This window comes from Leptonychotes weddellii, chromosome 7 (genome assembly GCF_054177405.1).
Source record: "Leptonychotes weddellii isolate Sample4059 chromosome 7, ASM5417740v2, whole genome shotgun sequence".
Lineage (NCBI taxonomy): Eukaryota > Metazoa > Chordata > Mammalia > Carnivora > Phocidae > Leptonychotes > Leptonychotes weddellii.
In genome coordinates, this window is record NC_138375.1 from 132,438,042 (window position 1) to 132,456,842 (window position 18,801).

An 18,801-nucleotide genomic window follows, 5' to 3' on the forward strand; every position below is an offset into this window, starting at 1 on the left:
ATGAAGGGATGAAAGCTAGACATGTAAATCCAGTCACTGAACATTAAAAATTAAGAAACTGGCAACACAAATAAGGAATTCCCTTTTGTCCTTTGAATCATAAAATTAGAATTTAACAGAGGGAAAATAAGGAAAGTCGGGATAAGAAGCAGGAAACCTAAAGATGAAAGAGATTATAATCTAATGTGGAACTAGGAAGCAAGGAACCTACCTCTTTCGTAGGACATCACGCCGGGAGAACATCACCCCCGTCAAACACTGCCACGGGAAACAGTGGTCTTTGGCACAGACTCGTTCTTTGTGTCAGTTCTTGCTCAGTCTCCCTCTGTCATTCTCCCATTTCTCCCTTCACCTGGGAGGTCAAGTACTTCCTCTGTGCCACACATGCTGGAGGACATTCTCACACGTGAGGAGAGACTCAGAATAAACATCCAGTTGCTGGTACAGTAGGATGAAAGCTAAAGTGTGTGTCATCTCGGGCTGCCATGGAAACACAAAGCACCCAGCTCAGCCTTGGGAGGCCAGGAGGGTGTTCCGGGGAAGATACTTTAGCAGAATCCTGAGGTTTAGGAGGTGGTCAGCAAGGAAGCGTTGGGCTTGGCATTTCAGATGGAGGAGCCAAGACGCCCAGGCTCTGAGAGCGTGAGGCGCCCTGGGGGAGCTGGGCTGTGCCACGGCTGCAGATTGGTGGTTCTCGGCGTAGAAGGAGACATGACCCACACAGTAATGTGGTAACCGCTACACGCTAGATGGGGTGTTTGCGTTTTCATGCGCTGAGGTCTAAGGTGAACCAAAGTGGGAGTTTCGGGCTGCTTGGGGAAGAGAGATTTTATTAATTGACTGACTTCTTCACTCACAGAACCCTTTAAATATTTATATACTCTGTGCCAGAATATTCTTCCTCTGTTCCCATTGCAGATGGGTTCTTCTTTTTAGAACTTGATTATCTTACATTGGTATAGCGTTGTAACTTGGGTTATGTGTCATCTTGATTTTCGTGAGAGTTCGAGAGAAGGGCTTCATCTTTGTTCTCTGTTCTCGTGCTGGTCACTTCTGCACCCCCTCCTCTCTGGCTAGTGGTTTTCCAGCATTCCATCTGGGTTTCAGCCCCCACAAGACCTTTACCATCCTGTTGCTCTTTTCCTGGATTTCTAAGCACCCTTCATGTTGGTAAGGTCTACTACCAACCAGTATTGCTGAGATTTCATTTCTGTGTCAGGCATGGCCTTCTCAATACATTTAGAGGTTCCTTAACATTCAAGACCAAGGTGTTCAGTTGTTGCTGAGCTTCTGTGTTCGTTGAGGTGAGGATTCCATAATTGTTCCTCTCGGTGATTGTTTGGTTCTTGTCAAGGAATAAATAAAATTCTCATTACTGTTTCTGGATTCAACAGGAAAGGCCGTACAGAAAAAAAAACTGATGTTCAGCCTCTCTGTAATATAACATTTTTTCAGGTTTATCAAAGTATAATTCACAAAATTGTAAGATATTGTAATACAGTATTGTATATCATCTGTAATTTCATGTTTTCATGATAACTTCCTAAAAGTTTTTCCTGACACCATAACTAACAAATGCAAAGAAGTCAGAGATGAAGTCCTCCTCTAGATTTGGCAGGTTAAAAAAAAAAAGAAGTAAAATGATTTTGAATTTGAGCAAAATTGCTATTGATAGATTTTAATGGTTCCTAATTGCATAGATATTTTATGCCATACTGCATCTTCACTTAATAAATTGCTTCAAGTATAAACAACTGGTATTAAATTGCAAAGTAGGGCCACTGAACTGGTTCGTCTTCAGTCCTCTTGGGAAGTTGTTTTAGAGCTGTTCACATTTTCACCGTTCAAGTTATTTTTTAATTATAGGAAGGAATGAATAGACAAAATAAACATGTGACCAAGTGGTTATGGAAACCTCTTATTTTCTGTTTCTGAATAATGGAAACTCCTTCCTTGAACAGGAATTTGAATATCTTATTCTCACTTATTATTGCATATTCTTGCTGACATAAATGTTTGCAGAGACCTTCTATGGATGATGACTTGGGTGAAATTTGGGAACAAGGACATTCTTCCACTCATATAGTCTGTTGTTGGAATTTGTTTGGATCCTGCGTTGTGGGTAGAATCTGTTCTTAGTGGGTGGGGATTCCTTAAGAGAATTTTAAAGTTCTCCTTCAGTATGTTTGATAGATTTTGCTCCGTGGTTGCATCCTTTCCTATGTCTTTTCAGTCTTGGAAATGATGGCTGTTATCTTCTAAGAGGATGATGACCCTGTCAGCACAACGGGGAGAGGGAACGAGATGGGGACGGGAGGTGTTAGGAGCCGGGGATGTGGGGCGGACATGTGCTCCGAGCTGTGGGTGGATTTCACACACATCGGTGCAGAAAACCCCCACAGCACCAAACTGGAACACTAGGACCCAATAAGATGAAACCCATAAAACTAAAGGAAAGGGAATTGATTTTTTTAATATTGTACATATGTATGTATGGATGGATGGATGGATTTATTGAAAGCGCGCGCATAAGCGGGGGAGGGGCAGAAGGAGAGGGAGAGAGAATCTCCAGCAGACTCCCCACAAAGCACATTTGCATCACTAAGCACAGGGCTCAATCTCACGACCCTGAGATCATGACCTGAACCAAAATCAGGAGTCAGACGCTTAACCGCCTGAGCCATCCAGGTGCCCCAAGGGAATTAATCTTTTAAAGCACTTAAGAGTAGAGGAATTATTATAGCCTTTTGACATATAAAACTCTCGTGAGGTAAGAATTTTAACTTCGTCTTAGTAAGTAAAAGTTGAAGATGAGATCATTGAACCCAGGCGGTTGTTCAGCTAGTGAATAATTGATCTAGAATGTGAGCCCCACGTCTTCCTTATTCCATGACCATTGTGTTGCTTCCTCCTTACTGCCCTCTGAATATGCATGAAATCATAGGGAGCACAGGATAAGTCACAGAAAAATGATTATTTTGCTGAAGACAAGTGTACACGTCCTTTTGGGTATTCTTGATTCTGCGTTTTCTTTCAGGGTTTGTGCAGCAGTGTGTTATGAAAAATAACAAATGAAACACTTTAAGACCAGCTCTTTGATTGCTCTGTGCATACAGCATTGGAGGTTTTTCCAAGACACTGAGGTTATCTTAACACTTAGCCTAAATGCTTCTATTTTAAAGCAGCATAATTATCTGGGAAACAGCACTGCAAGTAAACAGTCTGTTTCAGGATTTCAGTTTCACAATGCCTTCAATGTGTCTTTCAATGAATAGTTGACTTACTGGGACGCCTGGATGGCTCAGTCAGTTAAGCATCTGACTTCAGCTCAGGTCATGATCCTGGGGTCCTGGGGTTGAGCCCCGTGTCGGGCTCCCTGCTCATCGGGGAGTCTGCTTCTCCCTCTGCCCCTCCCCCCACTTGTGTGCACATGCACGTGTGTGCCCTCTCTCTCTCTCAAACAAATAAAATCTTTAAAAATAAATAAAATAGTTGGCTACTAAAATTGTGATATAGGCTTTTTTTTCCCGCCCATTTGAGAAAGGACTAAAGTTTCGGAGTGCAGAATTTGTTTAAGGAAAAGGGTGGTAGTTGTCAACAATATAAATCATGACGTGAAATTATTTATGTTTCAGTTGGGTCAGGAGACCTCTGGTAGCAAATACACTCTCATTATAATCCTTCACCGCGATAGTAAGAGACTTCGGGGGAAAGAGACGGTCTATGTAGGAAAGATAGCTGTACCATTTCTCAGAAGTTAGCTGGCATCGCTACACCGTGCAGTTAAAGTAGCGTGAACGTTTTTTCTGCTAAGTAGGTGTATTTCTGGGGTGTGGAAAGCATGTATTTCCCCACTGGTGTCATCTTTTCCTGCAGTCTCTTATTAATACTGATGTGGTATTTTTATTATTTATTTGCTTTTAGTGTTCCCCTTTGTCCTCCCTGCCCCAGCCAGCGCAGAGCCTGGGTCTGGCCATCCTCCGGCACTGCGGATGGATGGCGGTCTGCGGACTTCACCTCTGTGACTCCTTCCCGGTCTGGACCACCCTGCCCGTTCACTTTCACCTGTTAGAAGCGTGACGCGGTGGGGAGAGGGAAGAGCTGCCGGCGGGGCTTCTTTAGACTTGCGAAAGGGGACAGCGCTTTGATGACCATGTCTGCAGACTGGGATAGAGGAGCCTGGCCTTACATAAAGGTTCCCGTGTACTTACGGGAATCCGGGACAGACTCTCCCCCACATCCACAACAGTAGCCCTGTAACTAGTGTCACCAGGGAGTGTGCTGGGGCTTCATCTTGTCAGACAGGTGCATATAGTAAAGTTAATACGTGTATCTTAACGGGGAATTGTAGTTTTTACCAGTAAATGTAAATTAGAGGAATAATCTATTCTAGTTTCTGGTTTCATGTTATTTTAACTATTTGAACTTCCAGTACAGGCCAAAATCTACCTTTCTAATTTCCTTTAGACACTTACTAAGAAATTTGTTCAAACATGCTTGAATGTCAGCAAGCCACTTGGTAACCGAAGCAAAAGTTAGTTTGGCTGCCTTGTTTACCTCAAGCAAAATCAGTCTCTTTCGGCAGCGTGGGGGTGGGGTGAGAAGAGTAAGTGCAACGAGCAGAAGTCAGGGGTAGATGAGTCACCTGGGTGTTGGGGGACGGGGGCGTCTGGGTTTGCATTTTCGTCCTCCTCTCTTCAGCCTGCACTGCGTATTGTCAGTGTGTGAAGTTAAATGGGATTTTTCACAGTTTTCATTTGCATCACAGGTAACATGTTAATGGAGCCTCTCTCTCCCTGTACAGATACGGGTTCAGGTTCACGGGTATATTCATTGCTCTGCTGGCCACGAGCTGCTCGAAGTGCTTTGGATACACAGAGTGTTCGGGAAACAGTTGAGCACTTTGATAAAGACTGATTTTATTTATCTTGAGAAAAAATTAATGTTGTTTTTTTTCTTTTCTGTTTAGTTGCTGATCATCTGGGCTGTGATCCTCAAACACGGTTCTTTGTCCCTCCTAATATCAAACAGTGGATTGCCTTGCTGCAGCGGGGAAATTGCACATTTAAAGAGAAAATATCACGGGCTGCTTTCCACAATGCTGTTGCCGTAGTTATCTATAATAATAAATCCAAAGAGGAGCCCGTCACCATGACTCATCCAGGTAAACAAAACAAGGGGGGCTTGTAAATTTTGTTTTTCCTTCTAGAAATTAGTGCTTTGTAGGTAAGCATTCTACCACCACTGAACCACATCATTCACAACCTAATTCTGTGATTATATTCGTTTTTTGATATTCATTTTTGGTATTACCATTTGTTTCTTGAGATGCATGTCTTTTTCCTTTAGTGGAATTTGTTTCTTAAATAATGACGGTAAGAGTCTGTAAAACTTGCACTTATTGAATAACTGGCTGTGACCGAATCCTGAGTCATTTTGCATTTCTACATTCCACTTAATAACTTTGAAAAATAACGTGTTCCATTGAGAATCATTCGTCTAGGTTATGGACTCTCAAGGATGACCTCTTCGAGGAGGATGCTTTTTATCTTATCAGGATAAATGTCGAAACGGACTCAGTAGTAACTGTATTTCTTCATTTCTTGTGGGAGCATTTGAGGATATCTCTAATTTAAACTGCTTTAATAACAACAGTTGCAATTTATTGAGCACTTACTATAAATGCCAGGCACTGGACTATGACGTTTTGGGGGGTGGGGGTTAATAGGCTTTATTCTTTAGAGCAGTTTTATGTTCCCAGCAAAGTTGAGTGGAAAGTACAGAGATTTCCCGGACAGCCCCACACATGCAGAGCCCCCCTCACTATCAGCGTCCCCCTCCAGAGCGCTGCATTCGTTACAGTTGGTGAACCTACAGTGACCTCTTACAATCACCCATGGTCCCTAGTTTACTCTGGGGGTCACTACTGCTGTTGACCTTCTGTGGGTTTGGACAGATTATGTACCCACCGTGACGGTATCATAACAGAGTATGTTCACTGCCCTAAAGATCCTCAGTGCTCTGCCTGTTCATCCCTTCACCCATCCCTCCCATTCCTCCACCCCTTGGCAACCACTGGTTTTTTTTTGTTGGTGTTGTTTTTGTACTGTTTCCATAGTTTTGCCTTTTCCAGAATGTCCTGTAGTTGGAATCATACAGTGTCTAGCTTTTGTGGCCTGGCTTCGTTCACTTAGTAATACACATTTAGGTTTCCTCCTTGTCTTTTCATGGCTTGATAGTGCATTTCTTTTGAGTGATGCATAATACTCCCATTTTCTAGATATACCATAGTTTATGTGCTCACCTACTGAAGGACATCTTGGTAACTTCCAAGTTTTGGCATTTATGAATTAAGCTGCTATAAATATTCATGTTTTTGTGTGGATGTAAGTTTCCAGATCCTTTGGGTGCGTGATTGCTGAGTTATGGTAGGAGCACGTTTCATTTATAAACTGCCAAACCATCCTCCCCAGTGGCTGTGCCATTTTGCGGGTCTGCCAGCAATAAATGAGAGTTCCTGTTGTTCCACATCATCTCCAGCATTTGCTGCTGTCCGTGTTCTAGATTGTGACCATTTGAATGAGTCGTTTTATTTTGTGTTTCCCTGCTGACCTGATGTGGTGCTTTTTAATACATGTTTTCATAGTCCTCACCACAGCCATGCATGGTGCCCTTCTAGACGGGGAGAGCACAGCAGGAGTCAGACCAGCGGGCTCTCCAGTGGTCTCTCCTCTCTCAAAGTTGAAACCTAGATAAAGTTAAGTTCTGCGTTCATAAAGCTTTTAAAGTTTAATGACATGTTTGAAGAATGTTAATGACATACTCAGTTTTAGACATTAATCTTGCAAAGGCCTCTGCACCCTAATTGAGGGTCATCTTTTGTGTCTATTTTGACAGAATAATGAGATGGATTTAAATTTTATTGTTAGGTGACTTGTTTTCTTCCTTTCAAATTAAGCCTTTTAGAACAAAACTATATTTTTTCTAGTTGCAAAAGTAACACATGCTCACTGTAGAAAAACTGAAACAATAGTAAAACACAAGGAATAAAATAGAATGAGTTATCTTCACTATCCAGAGATCACTGGAGTCCTGTAGCTTTTAATTTCTTCAGGGAGACCATAAGGAGATTAAGGGACAGTCTATTTCAGCTGGCCATCAGTGTGGGAACACTGGATCAGAGACAGTGGCTTTTCTGCTCTAGGTCTCAGAGCAGGTGCTAATTTGTTCTTGGATGTTTTAGAGCGAAGAGAAACTATTTGAAATTTTGGACCTGATCTTCCCGTACTGATTTCTTCTTACTGGAAACATGAAGAAACCTGGAGAGGGAGAAATTCATCTGAGCAAAATGTATTTTTCTTTCCTCGTGGTGTTATTTTACATACATAAAACTGCAAAGAAGTAGCTAGAATGAGCCTTTTAGATATGAGAAGATCTGGGGAATATAAGAGAGGAAATTGATGTCTTTTTTTTTTTTAATGATTTTTGTTTTAAAAAGGAGGGAAGCCTCGGGGCGCCTGGGTGGCTCAGTCGGCTAAGCGGCTGCCTTCGGCTCAGGTCATGATCCCAGGATCCTGGGATCGAGCCCTGCATCGGGCTCCCCGCTCAGCAGGAAGCCTGCTTCTCCCTCTCCCTCTGCCTGCCACTCTGCCTACTTGTGCTGTCTCTTTATCTCTATGTCAAATAAATAAATAAAATCTTTTAAAAAAATTAAAAATAAAAAAAAAAAAGGAGGGAAGCCTGTATAAATTATCGCAGATTTCCCCCCATCTGTGTTCCTTAAAACATTAATATATTCAGATCTGTTCATAGATGACCCATGGCCAAAAAAAGGTAAGTGGTAAAATAAGTTTAGGAAAATGCTTGAAATGTAGTCTACTTTCAGAGGCTCCTGAGAGACATACTGAGATTCTGAGAGCTTTAGGATTAAGAACTTGTTCTACGTAGATTAACCTGTGGTTTCCCAAATTCATTTGACCATGTAACCCTTTCATCACAGCTTAGTGTGTAACAGCACAAGGGAGGAACTTTAGGGCCAGATTTGGGGACATAGTGTTAGGAAGTGGAACCTTGGTGAGGCAAATGGAATCAAAGCAGACATGAGAACAGTGAGCAATGGCTTTATGTTGTAAGTAGACACATAAAAAATCCAAGTAATCTGGGAAACTAAATTGGTATAGTACTTCGGAGAGAAATTTGGCATTATGTGATATCATTAAAGAACTCCTACATTGTGATCCAGGAATTTCATGCCTGTATACATCCTCTAGAGTACTTCCCAGACTCCAGTGTGCATGCAGTACAGAGCACCTGGGCATTTTGTTAAAATGCAGATTCCAATTCAGCATATCTGGGGTACAGCCTGAGATTCTGTATTTTTAACAAATTCCCAGGTGATACTAATGCCTCTAGTCCACAGCTATTGCTTTGAGAAACAAGGAAGACAGGAAACCTAGGTTTCAGTCCCCGATTTTTCCACTGACTTGCTCGGTGACATAGGACAAGCTGCCTCCTGTCTAGGAAGGCCTCTTGTGACTCTAAACCTCGGTTCTGTGGAAGGCCTTGAATCCCCGTCATGGAGGACAACCACTGTTAGCCCTTCTTACGAGATCTCCCACTTTCTGTCTCCAGCTGTATGGGAGCCAATGGGGAGATTTCATGTACTTACACAAGCATTTGTGGCCCCTCTCTGTCATCCTTCAGGCCCTTGTTACTCTTGTGTGTGCATGGGAAACACACAAGAGTATTCATGGCAGCATCGTAACAGCAAATTACTGGAAACACCCAGCTGTCCATCCCAGGAGAATGGAGTGATTGTGGTGTATTTATTCAGCAGTTAACGGTCAATGAATTAAAGCCACATGTATTTACATGACTAAATCCCAGACACATAATAATGAGCATAAAAGAGTAAGTCGTAGAAGAATATGTACAAATAGCATTTGAATGAAGTTAAAAAATGCAAAACAGTAGTTGCCATATAAGCATATATATATATATATATATATGAATAAAATAACAAAAGCATGTATTAGATTAACAAATACCAAATTTTGGAATAATGGGTCTTCCTGGAAAGGGGATTTGTGGGGGAGGGGAATTTAGGATCAGAGAGAAGTAAATGAGGTGGTTCGGACATGTCTGTCATGTGTCACTTCTTAAGCTGAGGGTTGAGTACATAGATGTTCATTACATTCTCTCTAATTCTTGGGCTTTGAAAGATTTCAAAGTAAAAATCGTAAGAAAACCTCTGTAAAGGATTAAAAAGTAAACAGAAGAGTGGCACTTCTGGGCTGTGACCAAGCGAGGAGATCACCGGATTCTCTTCTCAAAAGAAAGCAACTCTAAAACTGACAAAGCAACCACTTCAGTGTTCTGGAAATCAGCCAGAGGCAGACAGCAGTCTGAGGCTCATTTATGCCTTGAACAACTGCCAGACTTTGGGTAGGAACAATGAGAAGCTGTGGTGTTTGGCCCAGGGCTGCTTCCCACACGCCCCAAGCCGTGTCGTATGAAGTTTCTGCCGGGGCAGGGTGGGTGGCAAGGATGGAGGGCTTGCCCTGCCGCGACGGAAGGGTGGGTAACACCCATGCCCAACATTGTTGTCTCTAGAAGTGATGTCTCAGGGACAGGAGGGTGGGGAAAGGCCAGGGTCTGTCTCTCCCAGCCCAGGGCTGCAGCCAAGTGTGTTCTTGTCTGAGACCACATGCTCCGTGGTGATCTCGGAGCTGAAGCTGTTTACACCCCTGGGTGACCTTGAGACTGTATGCATGCAGGTAGGAGACAGACGGGACTTGCAGAAGTAGCCCAGGTGGGATTGGAAGTGGCCACAGCTTTGAACACTGTTCTCTCCCTACACCCAGATCCATTAGCAGATGGTATCAGCCTTACTGATCAGAGATGTTTGAGCATCCGTGTCCAGTAACTGGCTGACAGCTAGTCTTGAAAGAATATTAAATAAGAAATGGAGCAGAGACATCGTCGATGGCTGCACACGACAGAGGAAGCAGACCTCACAGGTCTAGCCTGGCCATGCTACTAAACAAAGCAGACAAACAAGGTAATAGCAGCAAACTTAAGGGCAAAAAATGCAGAGTTGTGACATTTTATTGTCTGAAATGTCTGGTTTTCAGCAAAAGATGACAAGCTATACAACGAAATATGACAGTGTGACTCATACTCAGAAAAAGTCTGCAGGGGCAGGTGGCTCAGTCGGTTAAACATCTGACTCTTGATCTCAGCTCAGGTCTTGATCTCAGGGTCGTGAGTTCTAGTCCCTCTTTGGGCTCTGCACTGGGCATGGAGCCTATTTAGAAAATAAATTAATAAAAGAAAAGTCGGCAGAAGCTGCTTCTGAGTATTCCCAGATGCTGAATTTAGCAGAGAAAGACCTCAATTAATGTATGTTCAGAGAACTAAAGGAAATGATATTTAAAGAATTAAAAAGGAAAATATGACAACATGAATGGTACCAGAAGCCAACACTTAGAGATTCTCAATAAAGGACAGAAAAATTATCGAAAAGAGCCACATGGAAATCATGGAATTGAAGAGTACAATACTGGAAATGGAAAACATCACTTGAGGACTTGAACAGTGGATTCAAAACAGCAGAAGAATCTGTGAGTTTGAAGATAGAGCAATAGAAATTATTGCTCTGAAGAACAAGTTAAAAAAAAAAAACCTGAAGAAAATGAACAGAGCCTTAAAGGCCTGTGGGACACTGTCACATCCCAGAGAAGAGGAGAGAAAGTGGCAGAAAAAATATTTCAAGAAATAATAGCTGAAACTTCCCAAATAAGATGTTTTGTAGACATGGATAAGGTAATCCTAAAATCAAAGTACCTAGGATAGCCCAAAGAATTTTGAAAAAGAACAACATCAGAAGACTTCATGCTGCTTGATTTCAAAACTTCAGTAATCAGGGCAGTGTGACATTGGCGTAAGGATGGGCACATAGACTGATGGGTCAGAACTGAGAGTCTAGAAATAAATCCTTCTTTTATACTCAGTTGATTTTTGGCAAAGGTGCCATGACATTTCCGTGGGGAAAAGACAGTCTTTTCAACAAGCGGTGCTAGAACAGTTGTTCTCCAGATGCAAAAGACAAAAAAGAACTAAGACCCTTACCTTACGATGTGTAAGAATGACTTCACAATAGATCATAGACAAAAATGTAAGAAGTAAAACTACATAAACTTCTAGAAGAAATCGTAGGAGAGACTCTTAGTCATTTGGGACAGAAAGTTCTTACTCCAAAGACACTATCCATAAAAGACAAGAACAGTGTTAGTCTTCAAAAGTAAAATACCTTGTTATTCAGAAGACACCATGAAGAAAATGAAAAGACAAACCCACAAGCTGGGAGAAAATATTTCCAGCTCATAGATCCGATATATGACTGGTATATGAAGAATTCTTAAAAATCAGTAGTAATAAGATAACTTAATTTTACAATGGGCAGAGGATGTAATGACTTAATATTTAATCAGTTATTAGAGAACAAAACAATGAGATACTACTTCACACTCACTGGAATGACTACAATAAAAACATTCAGATATGACCATGTTTTGTTGAGGACGTGGGTAAACGGAAATCCTTGCCCATTGTTGGTAGGAGTGTGAAATAGTGCAGCCAGTTTGGAAAACAGCTGGGCAGGTGTTTATTTATTTATTTTTTTATTTTTTTAAGATTTTATTTATTTATTTGACAGGGAGAGACACAGCGAGAGAGGGAGCACAAGCAGGGGGAGTGGGAGAGGGAGAAGCAGGCTTCCCGCTGGGCAGGGAGCCCGATGTGGGGGCTCAACCCCAGGACCCTGGGATCCTGACCTGAGCCGAAGGCAGACGCTCAACGACTGAGCCACCCAGGCGCCCAGGCAGGGTGTTTTAAAGTGGGGCACGTATTTACCATATGACTCCGCAGTCCTCCCAGGAATCTACCTAAGAGAAATGAAAAGAATGAAATGTCCACACAAAAACTTGTGCATGAACACTCACTGCCTTATTTACAGTAGTCCAAATAGTGGAAACAACACGAATGTCCATCAGTGGGTGAGTGGAAAAACAAAACATGGCCTACCCACAGAATACAGTTCAGCAGTTACACGGAATTGACTACGGATACCTGCAACAACATGGTAAACCTCGAAAGCCTGACGCTCGGTGAAAGCCGGCAGTTAGAAACATCTGCCTGTGGCATGATTTCATGTATGTAGAATGTCTAGGGAAGTCACATTCGTAGAAACACAAGGCAGGTTAGCAGGTGTGCGGGCTGGGGGCTGGGTATGCAGATCACCTGCGGTGGGTACGAGAGAACTTTTGGGAGTAATGAAAACATTCTAAAACTGGCTTGTGGTCATACACCCCCTGTAAATTTACCAAAATCATTGAATTTACACTTACAGAAAGTGAATGTTACGGCGTGTAAATTAACCCTTCATTAAACTGTTGCTCAAAAGTGTGATGCAGAGGCACCTAACTGGCTCAGTCAGTGCAGCATGTGACTCTTGAACTTGGGGCCATGAGTTTGAGCCCCACGTTGGGTGTAGAAATTACTTCTTTTTAAAAAGTGTAATGCAGGCTAAAGTTCAGAAGCAGCACAAAAATTCTTAAACTGGAAGCTTTGTTTGAGTTGTCTGCCCCTAAGTACTCTTACTTTGAGAGATTTACAGCAAGTACTCATGAGGTGATCTCTTGTGACTTTGGTTCTCATCTTAAGTATTCAGGGCAGAATGATGTTAAAATGTGAGCAAGAAAAATATAAAAATAAAGACAGTCACTTTGCTTTACAATGAGTAGAGACATGCTAAGTGCCCGTGTGTGTGAGACGGAAAGATGAACTCTCAAGTCATGACGTAAACACAGAGGTTAAATATTTTAGAGTTACGAAGTCTCTGTCTAAACCAAACTGCTCTAGGTTGGTGCGGCTTATTTTATTTAACCTGAAAAGTTACACAGATTATTTAAATGAAAGCATGGGTGTATTGTTAACAAAAGCAATGGAAATAAATCCATTCATTGAAAAGATTTCTGAAATACACTTTTAATTTTTACTTTTAATTAGAGAAAAATTAAAATGCCATTTTGTTTGGGAATTTGTGGATTATGTGCAAACAGGCTCATTTTAGGGTGTGAAAGGGTCTGGGTTGTTTCTTGATAGAAGAACTTTTGCCCTTTCCTCTTTGAACCCCTAAGCTATTGTTCATCATCTCCTGTTTTCCAAGCAGAATTCTGTCTTGGTTTCAGTCTGTTCTCCGTGGTGGTGCACCTGTTAACATATTCATCACCCCAGAAAATTGTCATGGAGTATTTTGTCTGGCTCACAGATCTCTGCTTCTTTAGCAATCCCACTCTGTTCTGCTTTCTGCATCTTTCAGAATCATACGTAAGGGAGTGTCACTGACCTGTAATTTGCCACAGGATTCTGCATCATCTTTTTAGTTATAAAAACAAAATTAAATCTCTGTCGGATAATAGAGCACCTCTGAAATAGTGAAAACAGTTTGGCGTTGACAGTCACAAGGCTGGAATTGGAATCCCAGACCCAGTGATGACTAGCCTTGGGACTTTAGGGGAATGAGTCTTTAAACCATTGGCTCTCATGCGAGAGCATCTGCTTAATTGCCTGACAGGATGATTGTAACTTTATTGAGATAATGAATTTGTTAAGTTGTATAGTTGTTGTTATTTATTATTCTTGTGCCTTGAATGAGCACTACCTCTTTTATAATTATGGAATCACTGTACTTATTTTTCTAACTTTAAGCTAGTACTTATTTTTTTTAATTTCCAAATACACTTTTTCTTTGTTGTTCTGGTCTTTTTTCCATATGACGTAATTGTTTCAAATGCATTTAGCGTAAAATAGTTCATCAACAGGCATTAAATTACATGTGCTCTATGGCAAGCATTCTGTGAGAGACCCTGTAGGGATCTACAGAAGAAGTGTATGCGAGTGCATGTCCTTAGGGAACATTTTACTCCAATAGGGAGACAAACATGCGTGAAATAACTGGGACCCACTGAGTGCTGACTTAGCAGGGCAGGCCTCAGTATTACCAGAGAACGAGTTCCTGACTCTGAAGGCTGGCAGGAATAATCAGAGGACTTCGCAGAGGAGGCTTTCATTGTGCTGGGCCCTACATCGTTGTCAGGATGGGACCAGAGAAGACCCTGTCCGTGGGGGAACCATGTGAGTCAGAGACCTGCCTGGGGGGCAGGAGTCTGAGGGTGAGGGTAGAAAATGAGGCTGGGTGGGGTGACAGCAAGCATGGGGGTTTGGGTTCCATATGCTAATTTGTGACCAGGTATTTTTTTGAGCTCCTGTCAGGTCTCCAGGTGTAAACAAGGCCCACGTCATAGCTGCACGATACCTGCTTTCGTGGAGTTATAATCAACATTGAATCAGAAATGATAATTATGAAAAGATCTTATGAAGCATACCTAGTTTCACGGAGTCAGAGAGGGCTGCCTGAGGAGATGGTGTTTGAACAGGAATTCACAGGTTGAGAAGAGTCTTCTAAGCAGGAGAATCCTCAGGGTTGAAGGCTCAGAGGTAGGAGAAAGCAACGTGAAAGCCTTTTAGATACTGGGCAGGAAAGGTTGGGCTGAAGGGGTGGATGGGGAGATAGTAAATTAAACTTCGAGGCCTCCTCCTCACAGCCGCTGTGTGCCCAAGGCAGGGACTAGTTATTAGTCACGGTGAGGATCTAGGGTTTTGAAAGACGTGGGAGGTGTAGCCCTTGGCCAGTGAGGCTGATGCCTCCTGACTCGATGGCCTCCTCGGGTGCAGCGCTGTGCTAGGGGCTCTGCGGGTGTGGGGCCACCACACCGGGCAGCTGAGCAGCTCTGCTCCTCGACGGCTGCTGCTGGTAAGCAGCTAGAAAGTTGTTCCTGGCTTCTCTGCCACCGAGTGTGGGCTCGGCAAACCCGGCAGGAAGCACTGGGTGGGGGTGTGGTGGCCAAGCAAGCCCCACAGTGTGGGCTCCCTCCGCCGCCCACCAGGTGAAGAGCCTGGAAGCAGGAAGGGCCTGGGACACTGGCCCCCTGGCTGAATTCCAGTGGTGTCCACATTCAGGGTCAGGGAGATGCTGGTTATAAGAAGATCCTGTTTCAGGCCAGCCAAGTGACACTAGATGGAGGCCTGATAGCCTCTGGGGAATGGGGTGAGCTTAGACAGCACCGGCTCAGCACCCACATCATCTCAAGCCTCTCTGGCCCCCGTCTTTTCAGCAGAGCAATCCTCGACATGCCGTAGCTCTCTGCTTGTACTCCAGAGAGAATTCTGCCCTGAGAAGCACTTGCTGTCCTGCCTCATTCCTGTGCTGCTCCTGCCCTCTCCCTCCCCAGATGCCCTTCTATCCCTGTCGTCTGTCCACGTGAGGCTCAAGGACGCTCGCCTCAGTCACTGGATATCCCCCCCGCAACCTATAACTCATAATCTCAAGGAGTGGACCCAAAGATCCATGTCTCGGCCCTCCCCTGCTGGCCTGTCAGTTCTGCCCACCCTTCATTTTAGTCGAGAAACCTTAGATTAGCACCTCTCTATGCTGTGCATTGCGATGTGAACTAATATGAATTGGGAAGAGTCCAAAAAAAAAACCCCAAAGGCCTGGATACGCCCTCGGTGCATTACAGTCCTGGGCCTCGCGGTCTCCAGAGCGCCTTGTTGCCCCTCCTAGACGGTATTGCCCTTCTCCTGTTAGGCTGTTACTTGCATACTTGACTGGCAGAGGGAAAAAGGGCTGCAGGTTTCTGTACGTGGAAGCGTGTGTTTTTCTGTTCTCTGCAGTGGCCAGCAGAATGCCTCGAGCAAAACAAGTGTGTACCGCACTGAAATGATTTTGTGAAGGTACTTAGTTCTGTTGAGCTTTCCTGTCACTTAAGCATAGAGGGCTGACCGAAAAATTACACGTAGTTAAGTATAAATATTTTGTGTTCTTGCTCTGTGAACGATGTTCCAAGAGCTTGCCTGTGTTTGTCCTACTGAATGCCCTTCATCTGATGCCTGAAGGACATCTCTCCCAGCGCGGTGTCCGTGACATCATTGACGGGAAAGTCAGCTCAATTTGTGGTTTTCTCCCTTACCTCTAGTTAGCAGGAGGAGTTCTTTGTAATGTAGTTAGCGGATGTGTGGTAGTATAAAAGGAAGTTACAAGCTCTTGGATAGTTTAAAATAATGTACATTTCTCTGAAAGTTAAGGATTTATTTTCTTGGATTTTAAAAATTTATATAGGCTTTACTGTTACTGTTTATCAGTCTTAGATTTTGTCAAACCGTTCTCGAGTTGGATATCTCTTACAGTTTTATCTGTGGACATTCTTTCCATTGTTAGTAGAAAAATGTAATTTAGATAAAGATGCAACCAAGTAATAATGTTGCTTTTCAGTCTTGGTATCAATCTGCAGTATCAGGTGCTTCTTACTGTTCCTTTGGCTGCTTGAGCAGAATTACTTGAATGACCCTTTACCTTCTTTTTTCCATCATATTCTCTTAAAGAAAAAGAAAACCTCTGTAGCTTTATATTATCAAGCAATAAATAGAAAAACATCACTTTGTGCAAGATAGAAAATTCACTTTGTGAATATAAAAAAATCACTTTATGAAAGCAAGTAAAGATAAATCATAAACATGTTGCAAAATATCTTTAAATAACAGTAATTTGGGCCACTTAGTGTCAATCTAGTATCTTTATCCTTAAAAAACCCATCAAGAAAATAAATAAGAGTCACACTGTTGTTTTACTGTTTAAAGTTTTTTTGTTCTAATTGAATATGGATTTAATTACCTCAGAAAAGATGGAGCCTACAGTTTAAATGTACTGCTGTGGCAGGAAATAAGAATTTAAATCGTATGTATTTTTTTGCCGGAGTTGCAAATATTTCTCCTACTGTCTTCCATGTGATCCATACAATCTTTAGAAAATGCGGAATTATCAAAAAATATATATATAAAACTGAAACACTTAATGGAACAGAGTAGAAAGCTCAGAAATATACCCACAACTACGTGGTCAATTAATCTTTGACAAAGCAGAGAAGAATATCCAATGGGAAAAAGACAGTCTTTTCAACAAAGAGCATTGGGAAAACTGGACAGCAACATGCAGAAGAAAGAAAGCGGACCACTTTCCTATACCACACACAAATATAAATTCAAAATATGTTAAAAAAGGCCTAAATGTGATACCTACAACCATAAAAATCCTGGAAGAAGATACAGACAGTAACCTCTTTGACATTGGCTGTAGCAACTTTTTTCTAGATATTTCTCCTGAGGCAAGGGAAGCAAAAACTATTGGGACTTCATCAAAGTAAAAATCTTCTGCACAGAGAAGGAAACAATCAACAAAACTAAAAGGCAACCTACAGAATGGGAGAAGATACTTGCAAATCATGTATCTGATAAAGAACTAGTATCTAAAATATATAAAGAACTTATCAAACTCAACACCTGAAAAACAATCCAATTAAAAAATGGGCAGAAGACATGAACAGCCATTTCTCTAAAGAAGACGTCCAAATGGCCAACAGACACATGAAAAGATGCTCAGCATCACTCATCATCAGAGAAATGCAAATCAAAACCACAATGAGATATCACCTCACACCTGTCAGAATGGCTAAAGTCAGAAACACAAAAAACAACAGGTGTTGGTGAGGATGTGGAGAAAGCAGAACCCTCTTGCACTGTTGGTGGGAATGCAAACTGGTGCAGCCACTCTGGAAAACAGTATGGAGGTTCCTCAAAAAGTTAAAAATAGAACTACCTTATGATCCAGCAATCACATTACTGGGTATTTACCCAAAAAATATAAGAACACTAACTCAGAGAGATACATGCAACCCTATGTTTATAGCAGCCGAGATAGGGAAGCAGCCCAAGTGTCCACTGACTGGTGAATGGATAAAGAGTAGGGGGGGCGGGGGGTATAATGGAATATTACTCAGCTATCAAAAAGAATGAAATCTTGCCATTATCAATAACATGGATGAAACTAGAGAGTATACTGCTAAGGGAAATGAGTCAGAGAAAGACAAATACCATGTGGAATTTAAGAAACAAACGAGCAAGGGAGGGTGGGGGGGGAAACAAACCAAGATACAGACTGTTAACTATAGAGAACAAGGTGATGATCACCAGAGGGGAGGGAGTGGGGAAACAGGTGATGGAGATTAAAGAGGGTGCCTATGGTGAGCACTGGGTGTTGTATGGAATTCTTGAATCACTATTTTGTACACCTGAAACTAATAAACACTGTATGTTTACTGGAGTTAAAATAAAAACTTCAAAAAAATAAAACAAACACTTAGGCCATAGCTTCTTAAAAATAAAAATTGCTTATAAAGAATAACTGCTGATGGTTCTGTTCAGAAACCTTCCCAGAAGCTCTGACGTTTTCCTTTGTGTCTCTGAATCCTTATTGAAGTAGAAGCAAGGAGCCCATCCATCTGCCAGAGACTTGAGACAGTGTGTCCACTCACCTTCGTGTCTCACTCTGACCTTGCACGCTCTGTCTCCTGAGTGGACTGCTTCAACTCCCCACTTGATTTGCCGTTTTATCTTCCTTGTGCTTATCTTTCCCTCACCGGCAGCAGAAGGGAGGAAGAAGCCAAAGTAACGTAAAGGATCAGCAGAGGTTTAGAACACTGGCTTCGAAAGCAGGTCCGTAGTTGACAGGATGGAAGACGCGGTTTCCTTGGTAGCTGTCCCTGGGCCGATGGGGAGGCCTGGTGGGGAGGCCTCACAGCTCTCCGCACTTGAGGTTTGTCAGAGCGGGGGGCCCCGGGGAGGCAG

The 18,801-nt window shown here is 42.5% G+C and overlaps 1 protein-coding gene across 3 annotated transcripts in view; it reads left to right on the forward strand.

Moving 5' to 3' along the window:
- The window catches only part of RNF130 (ring finger protein 130), a 125,012-nt gene that overhangs the window by 28,116 nt on the left and 78,095 nt on the right, over positions 1–18,801 (forward strand). For all 3 annotated transcript variants that reach the window (XM_081827289.1, XM_081827290.1, XM_081827288.1), the window contains exon 2: positions 4,970–5,164. In XM_081827289.1, the coding sequence (XP_081683415.1) occupies positions 4,970–5,164 (195 nt within the window). The remainder of the gene's footprint in view (positions 1–4,969; positions 5,165–18,801) is intronic.